Source organism: Nematolebias whitei, chromosome 7 (genome assembly GCF_014905685.2).
Source record: "Nematolebias whitei isolate Nwh7 chromosome 7, NemWhi1, whole genome shotgun sequence".
NCBI classification, from domain to species: Eukaryota; Metazoa; Chordata; class Actinopteri; order Cyprinodontiformes; family Rivulidae; genus Nematolebias; species Nematolebias whitei.
In genome coordinates, this window is record NC_056504.1 from 43,751,494 (window position 1) to 43,762,541 (window position 11,048).

Sequence of the window (11,048 nt, forward strand, 5' to 3'; positions counted from 1 at the left end):
AGTTATATATATATATATATATATATATATATATATATATATATATATATATATATATATATATATATATGTGTGTGTGTGTGTGTGTGTGTGTGTGTGTGTGTGTGTGTGTGTAATTGGTAAATGGACAGTACTTATATAGTGCCTTTCTGTCTTATTTCAAGATACTCAAAGCACTTTACTCTACAATCTGTGTCCTCATTTACCCATTCATACAACACTCTATTAGATCTCTACAAAGCTAATTGAACAAATGTGTGTGTGTATATTTATATATGTGTGTGTATATTTATATAAATCATGTGAGGTACATCAGGACTAGTTACTAAATGACAAAGAATGTAAAAAAATAAATAAATATAGAACTGTGTACTAGTACACACTGACTTTTGATTGCTTATTGATTAACCCTCCTGATGTGTTGTGGGTCAAACTGACCCGTTTTAAAGTTAAAATATCTATTAAAAAATGTTGAAAGTATTTTTTTTTCTGTATGTAACTTCTGCTTGGCTTAGTAAGCATAATCAACAAATGCAATGAAAATAGTTCATTTTACATATTTTCAACACCCTCCCCCATCGTTTGGGTCACTTTGACCCGGCAGTGGAAGTGGCGTTTAAAGGTTCAACTGTGAGACATATCTCACCTCACACCCACACAGACACACACAGATTCAGACCCTCTCCCTGTTCGGTTTATCTCACTAGTAAACTGCTAGAATTCAGGTGTTATGACTTTTAACAGGAACCTTTTAAACTCCACCCATATTGAGTGGAGACTCACTCAGCAGGGGAGGGGAAACATAAATTCAATCATGACAGTGAAATAGAAACTTCTAAAGAGAAAGCTCACAATGGAACGGTCCAAAAGAACAGAGCTGAACTCCCTGCTGAGCTGCTGGTAACAGAGAACAGGGTCTCTCAGTGTTTTTCACAGACAGCACAACACTGGTGTCTTACTGCCCTAAAAAAAAAAGGTGGGATATGTTGTGCTCATGAGCCCTTTGCACAAAAAATGCTGAAATCATTCATTCATTCAACCTTTATTTAGACAGGTAAATCCCATTGAGCCTCGAGGACTCATTTACAAGAGAGACCTGATTTCAACAAAGGAAGATGACAACAATGGACAACAGCAACAACAATAAACAATTATAAAAAGTCATACTGCAGGTTTTTTTTTTATTTATTTTTTAACAAATAGGATGGCTAAAAGAAAAAGGTAACAAAAAAACCCAGCTAGATTCTAAGGCGAATGTAGAAAACTAAAAACAGGAACATGTCTGCATCGGTCCCTGCCAGGAGTCCAACAGATTCTTAAAGACACTTAGAGAGGACAAGGTTGAGAGCTTCAAATCTTTTTGTAAGATATTCCAGGAAACAGGAGCGGAGTAGGAGAAGGCCCTTTTGCCAAGTTCAGTCCTCATTGAGGGAACACTGCAGGTAATAATGTCCTGAGAGCGCACTCCGTAGCTGCACTCACGCAGAGACATGTAGGAGGAGATGTATGAAAATGTACCAGTGAGAGAGTCTGCGTGAAGTTAATGATGTCCAGTTAACCAGTGAATACAGGGTGCAGTGGTGGGTACGATAATCACAGCCAGTTATGAATCTTAGTGCACCATGATAAACAGCATCCAACATCTGCAGGGTTCTTGTAGGAGCGTTCATGTAACGCTCAGTAACGAAATGTAACGAAATCAGCACACGAGAGGACCAGAAACCAAATATGATCCTTGACAACATACCACCAAAGAGAGGATGGGTAACTTGGACAAGGCCATGGGGCTTACAGCACAAGGCGAATTGCTGAAGGCCGCTGCTCATCTTCTACAACATAACTGATGTATCAGCCTGCAACACATGTTGTCATTTGGACAAAAATCTTTCCAGAGTGGAATATGCCTGTAGAAGAGGAGCGTCTTCCTAGAGGAGCTGGGGAAGGCGCCTATGGTACCACATGTACAACGAAGACAGCACATGCCAAGGACCACAGCTACTGCAGCTACAGTAAGGGAGATCCAGGACAGGACAACACCCAGTGCACCAATGTGAGAGGTAAGTGTGTCTATGTAAGAACATGATATGTGCCTTAGAAAGAGCAAAAACAGAAATCATCATCATTTTTCCTGGTTGCTGATGGGGGGAAAGGAAGAAGACGTGCCAGGTTTGCACGCCATCTGATGATAAGACGAGCGTGGCGTGGGTGAAATGTGCTAAATTCATTTCCACAAAGCGCGTTGTGATGACACGTGTCTCGTGTGCTGAGGACGACAAAACACGTGCATCTTGTTCATTTGCACCTATTCATTTTTGCGTATTTCTGGTTTTAAACATCGCACAGTGTTTACTATCACAACATGATGACATGTCACTCGTGGACTGTGGAGACACACATGCACTGTGTTCACGTTGCTAATTCCTTGTTTTCTTCATTTCTGGTTTAAAAGCAGTGACAGAATAAAAATTATTTTCAACACAAATCCTCATGGCTCGTGATGATTTTAAATCAACGGGTCAATTTGACCCCGAACAAAACAGGTTCATTTTAAACATCACTACTTGAAAAACTAATTATAACCATTATTGTTTTATGTGTAGGTATTTTTCAGTGGACATGAAAAAAAAAACATGCATTTAAAAAAAAAAAATAATGGTTGATTTATCCTCTTTGACCCTTAAGAACATAATTGTTGATTTAAATGGTTGATAATGGAGTTAATAATCATAAACAAAAATGTTTGGGGGATTTTATATATATTTTTTGGTTTCTGACCCCATTGCATGATTAAACATTCCTCAGGTCAAACTGACCCAGGAACATCGTGGCTGTTCCTCAGAAACGAACACAACAGGAGGGTTTTAATTGCTCCTCCTTGCATATCTCTAGTAAGTTTTGGCAGAACACTTCGCAGCTCTCAGTGTTGGATCAAAGCAGGATGCTGACTCACTTTGCCTGACGACTTGATCCCTCGGATGAGAGCTGCAGCCACGATCATGGAGCTCAGCAGTAAACAAAGGGCCAGGTGCCAAACTACTGGCCCAGTTTCATCCAGACCACTGGATCTCTGCAGAGCTACACGGCTAAAACGACAGGAGAAATATCACTAGTGTGCATTTAGAGACAGAACTACGTTGTGTGCATTGTTTTGCATGAAATTTGATATTCTTACTCCCAGTACTGCTCACTCGGACTCTGCACGGGCACTGTGATTATATCTGATGGCGGACAAGTGTTGTTTCTCTGAGTCCAGTTGGCCGTCAGAACAGCACTCACATTACAATGCACTGAGAAAAAAACAAGTACTGGTGAATGGCTTACCTGAAATATCCCTTGATAAGGATAATTTCCCAGAATGCAATTATCTGTAAAGGTTACGTTTATATCTACAGAGCAATTGAAGGATGAGCCTCAGATACATCTTTTCATTTATCATGTCATTCTAGCAGATTTACTTCTTGCAAAGACAGGGAATTAAATAAAATTAAAAAATCACCTATAGGAGTTTTGCTGCAGTTACTGTCAGCCCAGCTGAGACAATCGGACCACGGCAGACGGGACTGCATGGAGGCGAACATGTAGTACAGACTGTATGCAATGATGACATTGTAGTAAATTGATACTATCAGAGTGACCATGACCATGCCGATGCCAACGCCTGGGAGGGAAGATGAACATTGATTACAGTTGGGTTTTATAACAAGACGTATACACAAACAACAAACTTCTGGCAACCTCAGTTTCTTTTCACTTTCCTTGAAAAGTCCTGAACTTCCTATAATATTTTTGGAAAGAGGTCTTGATCCATGATTCTTCCAGCTTTCAGAAGGTCTTCAAGGTTTTACTTTAAGGCTGCCATTTTTTAAAACTCGTTTTCTGTTCCGTCAGTCTACCTGATCATGACTACACGTAATGCGCTTTAAAAAAAAAACCAATTGGAACAAACGAAGAAGCGTCTGTCTAAAAAGGTGTCTACAGTGTCTGAAAGTCGTGTTTTAAGAAACAGGAGCAAATGCAGCAACAATCTAACTTGAGAGATGCTTCATCTTTCAGGTGATCATTGACTGAATGTCAAGATTTCAGCTTAGCTCCGTAGAAACCAACTTGTTGGAGCTAAAATATTAGGTTACACGTCAAACCATGTTGTCGTTGGCATTTTTTCCCAATGTACTGTAATTTCCGTTGTATAAGCCGCTACTGGGAGCAGGAGTCAAGGCAAGTCAAATTTATTTATAAAGCATATTTAAAAACAGCAGCTGTTACTAAAGCGGGGAGTGGTGCTTTATAAATAAATTTGACTTGGACTTGAATCCTGCTCTAGCTCACGACTCACGGAGAGAGGGGGGATCCGCCCTCCGTTCTCTCCTCCTCTCCCTGTTGCGTTGGTTCGGCTGTGGCCTGCTCCGTAATTTCACTGGTCAGATTGTTTTTATTTTAAACCTTAATCATTATACATATCTCGTGGGGGGTGGGTCCTCGTTTCTCAATGAGTTTACCTCATTGGTTCATTGTGGTTGATTGCTGATGGCCTCAGGGAGGGATTATGGGTAAAATTGAAGTACATTTTTAACAATTTCAGTTAACTGTTTAGCATTGTTCTTTAAGTTATTATTACTAGTGTGTTCTCAGTCTAGTTTCTGTGTTCATGTGTTAGTTTGTGAGTTGTGTGTGACTGACTCTGTGTGTGTTGAGAAACAAATTAAAGTGCATGAAACTCCATCTGGTGGTTGATTCTTGACCTAGAACAAGAGCTGCACGTTTCTCGCAGTAGCTACGTAAGTGCTGCCTCTCATGTTGCAACGTGAACATGTTATCTTACAATCTAGCTGTTGTTGTTTATAGACTTTTAAATACTATTTTCAATCATTTGTTCTTCTTAATTTTTACTTGCTTTCTTTTAAGATTGTCTACTGTTGTCTTTGTTGTTTATAATACACAAGTGTGGCTTATTTATGCAGAAAAGTGTTTTTTCGTGTGCGCTCTATAGACTAGCAATTATGATAATTAAATAAACCAGAACAAACTATATCTTAGTGACAAGCTGCAGGTAACTTAAATCAAATTTAATGTATTTTTTATGTAATTAAAAAAAAATTTTTTATTGCTGAATTTTCCTTTAAGCGTCAAAACAAAAGTGGTTCATCCTTTGAGTTTAGGAGATTATTTTTTATATATAACTGAATAGTTTTCAGGTTAGGGTCAGAGTTAGGAGTTTGAATAAAAACAAATACGTTTCTCTGAAAATGATCAGGTACTGGGACATAAAACGAGTCCGAAAGCAGAACAATGCCAAAGAAAAGCAAAGAAAGACCTTCAGAAATCCTAAAACTTGTGAATCAATACAAAGAAGTCTGGCTTCTTTGAAGAAAAATACAAAGAAATGTGGAGTGACTCATACGTTTCCATGCTATGAATATATATTTTTTGAATTATGCTCAACTTCTAACAATTTTCAGGACTTTACATGAGAGCTCCTGTTGTCCTCAAAGCTGATACTTATAGACAAACGTTGCTATGTACAGAAACACAGCAGCACATCCAACATCTGTTTGTGCTACATTAATGAACATAGCGTTATTTTCTTGATCAACAACTTTTTTAAAAAGTTGCAGCCTTTCCATGAAAAACAAACTCCATCGTACAAATTGAAAATATTCCTGTATAGTCATCGTTCTGCTTGAGTTAGCTGCATGAAGCCCCAAAAAATCATAAAAGATACGGTTTTGTGTTCAGAGTTAATTTTTGCTCAGAGTTGTTCATTAACAGCGAACCTCATTAAACAAAAGATTCATTTGTGTTCAAACAGTTGATTATTAACCACACACACCATCGACCTGTCGTCCATTATTCCACTGCCAAACTGGTCTTAAGACGCTCAAATAGTTTTCCAACATCAGTGATGATCGTCTCACCCTGCAGAAGTGGCACCGATCTCCATACATTGATTGGACCTTGGCTGCAAAACTGCCCGAAGGCACTTTCCAGGAAGAAGAGGGGGATTCCCGTCACCACCAGCATCATAAAATAGGGGATGAGAAAGGCACCTGGTCAGGATAAGAAGGAACGTTATGATAATAGCTTACTGTAATAAGACGCAGCTAATGAATAACAAAAATCAATGTACCTCCTCCATTCTTGTAGGCCAAATATGGAAATCTCCAGATGTTTCCCAGTCCGACAGCGTAGCCAATCATAGATAGGATGTAGTCCCGTTTACTGGACCAGTTCCCACGCTCGGCATTCTCATCCTCATCATCCACATGTGGGTCCTGATCATTGAACAGGTTCAGGTACAATATAAACTGGTCAGTATGAACAGGACAACCCCTCCAGCTCATCAGAAAATGCTTGATGGGTTTTAAAGCAACAGATTGAGAAATAAGGTGATTATTTCTGAACCAGGTCTTGGTGCTTCATGATGTTGACTCCATGATGACAACAAATAGCAGGAAACCATTAAAAAAAACCTTTCAGTTCAACAAGCCTCATGTGTTCTTCTGTTACTTTATATTTCTGGTCAGAAATAGACGCAGAGCTGTAATTTGCAAGTTATTTCCTCAATGAGCTCAATGTGGAGAAACTATCCATTAGAGTCTACGCACCTGTTCAGCAACTGCTGGATTTCTGAACAGCAAGTCTGTGAAACTGCCCAAGCCGTATTTCTTCATGTCCTTTCACCTCGCGTGCCAAGTTGTAAGAAATCTGAATGTTTCTGCATGTTGGTTGTATTGTTTCCTGAAGATTAGAGAGGGGACGTCTCCCAACCCATCTCCTGCCTTGACCCTCCCTCTGTGGTCTCTGACTGTGTTTACAATCAGTCCTCTTTAACAGGAACCTGTGGCTGAAGATAAAGAACACAATGTCAGTAAATCACCAAGATCTTCTCCCTCTGAGCTAATAAGGACCTTCGTTTTGTGGTTTGTGCTTCACAACTCAGCTAAAGCAGCTCCTCCACCTCCTCCAGAGATTATAATTTATAAATAGAGAAAGAAGTTTGACTGTGATATCACAACAGTGTTATATGTTTGCGTGTTTTCCTTACCCCCTAACGCCACTGCTGCTGATGCATGCTGAATGCATCATGTTGGTCGGTGACATCCACACGTAATGACAGCTTGTGTGCAGACGGTCATTTTCTGGTGAACCGGTCACATCATCTGAGTGTAATCCTCCTGACCCGATGATGTGACCATAAACACACGACCCGGCTGCTGACACAGCGATAAGAGTAAAAGAATCTGCTCTTGAACATCTCAGATCATTTTCACTGATGTTACGTTTAATAACATGAAAACTCAAGTTGAACTAATTCTGTTGAAATGAACTAAATCTGTGTGACCGTATGTTGCACTGTAAAACAGAGTTCACTCTTTAAAAGGAAACTTGAGTTGATTGTGTAAATAATCCCTCAGGGGTCTATCCTGAGGAAACATAGTCTTTCTTTTCACTGTTATGCTGATGATTGTCAGATTTATCTGCCCTTAAAAGCCAATAGTTCTTGCTCCGGTCACCCTCGGAAAATGTCTTGATGACATTAAGGCATGGATGTTTTTTGTAAGTTTTAGAAAACTAACATTATTGTGTTTAGCCTTTAGTTCCTGTTAACCTTGACTCTCTTGAGTCGTATCTTAAGCAGTCTATTACGAATCTTGGGATAGTTTTAAACTTGGATCTTAAGTTTAATAAACAAATTAACTGTTCTGCAGAAGAGCGTCTTCCAGTTAAGGCAGATCTGACCTTGAAAAACGAGTCCATGCCGTCATTACAACCCCACTACTGTAACACGCTCTATGCTGGGGTCAGTCAGATCTCCATTTCTCGGCTCCAGCTCGTCCAAAAGGCTGCAGCTCGACTCTTAACGAGAACTTGTAGGTTTGAGCACATTTCACCAGTTTTATCCTCCCTTCACTGGCTCCCTGTACGTATCAGAAGAGATTTTTAAATTCTTCTGTTGACCTTTAAATGCATAAATGCACCCTCATACGTCTCTGAGCTACTGAAACCATATGTTCCTTCTCAGGCAGTGAGATCATGTGATGAGCTGCTTTTGGTGGTAAGAAAAACCAGGTTGAAGCTCAGAGGAGATCTGGTCTTTTCTGTTGAGGACCCTAAACTTTGGAACAATCTGCCCCTCAACATTAGACAGGCCACTTCACTTCCTGTTTTTAAATCTCTTTTAAAAACACATCTGTTTTCATTGACTTTTAACACAGTGTGATTTGATGTAGTACTTTATTGATTTGTGTTTTTATGTTTCTTTTGATGCTTTTAATACATTTTTGGTTTGATTTTTTCATTAAATTACTGCCATTGATTTATTGTTAAGCAGTCTTAAGACAGCTTAAGTTTTTAAATGTGCTTTATAGATAAATTTGACTTGACTAAATATATATCATTATTTTGAACTTTATACAGCCCTGTGCAGAAGTTTTAATTATATCCAATTTTTTATATTTTGCTTTCAAGGAGCTAAACCGTCTGATGATATTTTAAAGTATTAGTATATTTTTTTTTTATTTTGTTTAGTTTATGTACTTGATCATGACAGAAATGGTGCTGTAGCTTTAAAGATAAAAACGAGGGCAAGCTGGTACAAACAAACAACAACAAGGTGTCAAGTAAAAAAAAAAACAACCTATCTACAGCTTAAGATCACATCTTAAAGTCTTTTTTTTTTTTTTTGAGAAATTAGGAAGATAAATCTAGAAAAGATCAGACAGGACCTGAGAGATGTTTCATCCTTCGGCTGATTATTGAACATGTTTTCAGCTAATGGCTCTTTGGAAATCACTTTAATATTAAAAACATCAACAAATAAAATAAGTTTAATGTAATTTTTTTTATGCCGTTCGGAATTATTTTAACTAAAGAATTGGGAACAAAACGCGTCTTTGCGACAGGCTGCTGGTAACAAATTGCCATGTGACATTTTTTTTTAAAAATTTTATTTCCTTTTTTTGTTTTTGCTTCCATGTCTGAAGGTTGTTGAAACAACATTTTGCGAGTAGAGACTTTTCATGCCCGAATGATTTATAGGTCAGAGTTATGTGGCTCAACCAACAAAATAACAATCTTCTGAAAATTTCCAGGAACTGGAAATAAGTGGGAAAAAAACAACCAAAGTCCAAAAATCAAAAATAAACAAACCAACAAACAACAACTAGACCAAACTGAGCAAGAGCTTCATGAAGTCAGAATGAATAATGATCAGGCTCACCCTAAAAAATAGAAGAAAGTTAGGCTCCTTGTAAGTAAAATACTTAATTACTATTAAAATAATAACAATAATGATAAATAAATAATAAATATTGAAGGGACCAAATATGTACACTGCTCTGTGTTTAGGTTTAATGTTTAAAAGTGGATTTTAGTGACATTTCTCAGGTTTAAGTGAAGAAAACAACATCGGGGAAACAAATAAATCGCACATCAGCCGGTCATCCTGTCCTGAAAAAATAATCCCTCTGATTTCTCGGTTCCACCTGAGTTTAACAAAAGAGGTTTAGTTAAGTGATTACTAGCTAATTCAAAGCCTTTGTGTGTTTGTGAGTGTGTTCATGCCAAATGTTTTTCCAGCCACACACCCAGTGAGGCAGGAATTACAACAAATGTGAGTTTGACTTCCTTTTCTTGTCACCGCCTCATAAATATGTTTTTATGTCAGAGGACAGTTTGCTACAATGTGGTCACAAACTGTGTAATTGAGTAAAGATGAAAATGAATTCTTTGAGCTCTTTTGGTTTGTTTGTGCAAGCAATTCTTTTAAAGCTGGAACCATCAGAAATCTAGTTTTTATGTTTTTTCTGCGTAGTTTTTGAGAACATGAAAGTGTCACATATCTGCATAATAAACCAGAGGAGCTTGTTTATGTTGCAACTGATGGGATTTGTTGTTGCAGAATGATTTATTTGTGTTTTTCACTTTTGTGAGAAAAAGTTCAGCACGACAAAGATCTCTGTCTGTTTGTTCAAAGTTGTCACAGCTAAAACAAAATGAATTGAAATCAATTTATTACATATGGACTGACTTAATGCTTGAGGCACAATCCAATATTTTGAGGCTTCCTGTGCAGTCAGTTTATGTTTATAAATAAATAAATAAATAAATAAATAACAGGAGCAAAGCACTATTTTCACGGTTTAAAAGCCACTTTTTGAATCCAAATAAAGCTTTAAATAAGCTTCATAAATTTGTGAAAACCTCCATTAAAATAGAAATCTTAAATTGTAAAGATTGTTTGGCAAAAAAAAAAATAATAATTATGGTGAAAGTGTCAAAATCAATGATTGACAAGTGAACAGTCTAAGTGCAGAACATTAAAGTGAAGTAGGTTGAGTAAACACAATTTCCATCCATCCAGTATCTTTTACCCTCTTCATCATTTTCGTGTCATGCAGGTTTGTAAACACAATTTAAAAACTAAAACTAAAACTAAAACTAAACAAAGTGCTGCAAAAGCAAAAAGAACTAAACTTGTGGGATGAGCAACAAATATTTGGACTTAAAAAGGCAGGAAATAACTAGGATCAGTACAGAACAAAGAAAACCAAGAGACATCCACACAGGAAGAAATAATCCAATGAAGACTAGGTGTACTGACCACTAATATGGATCAAGTGTTGCCTACTAATTGCTAACATGGACCAGGTGTGCTGATTGTAGACCAGATGTACTGGTTGCTAACATGGACTAGGTGTACTATTTACTAAAATAGACCAAGTGTGCTGATTGCTAACAAGGACTAAGTGTGCTAATTACTAACATAGACCAGGTGTGTTAATAGCTAATGTAGACCAAATTGCTAACATGGACCAGGTGTGTGGATTGCTAACATGAACCAGGTGTATTGATCGCTAACAATGACCAGGTGTGCTAATTGCTAACATAGACCAGCTGTGCTGATTGTTAACATGGACCAGGTGTACCACTTGCTAGCATAGAACAGGTGAGCTAATTGCTAACATGGACCAGGTGTGTGGATTGCTAACATAGACCAGCTGTGCTAATTGTTAACATAGACCAGGTGTGCTAATTGTTAACATAGACCA

General features: G+C 37.9%; 2 protein-coding genes across 2 annotated transcripts in view; both read right to left on the reverse strand.

Annotated features, from left to right (window-relative positions):
- Window positions 1-6,689, reverse strand: part of slc6a14 (solute carrier family 6 member 14) — a 10,594-nt gene extending 3,905 nt beyond the window's left edge. The window contains exons 1-6 of the mRNA XM_037678923.1: window positions 6,603-6,689; window positions 6,125-6,269; window positions 5,913-6,044; window positions 3,497-3,658; window positions 3,173-3,287; window positions 2,951-3,083 (exon numbers count right to left, since the gene is read on the reverse strand). Coding sequence (XP_037534851.1) covers window positions 2,951-3,083; window positions 3,173-3,287; window positions 3,497-3,658; window positions 5,913-6,044; window positions 6,125-6,269; window positions 6,603-6,668 — 753 coding nt within the window. The 5' untranslated portion in view covers window positions 6,669-6,689. The remainder of the gene's footprint in view (window positions 1-2,950; window positions 3,084-3,172; window positions 3,288-3,496; window positions 3,659-5,912; window positions 6,045-6,124; window positions 6,270-6,602) is intronic.
- LOC119411943 (serine/threonine-protein phosphatase 6 regulatory ankyrin repeat subunit C-like) overlaps window positions 1-11,048 on the reverse strand; it is a 1,101,338-nt gene that overhangs the window by 369,936 nt on the left and 720,354 nt on the right. The gene's annotated exons all lie outside the window — the stretch shown is intronic.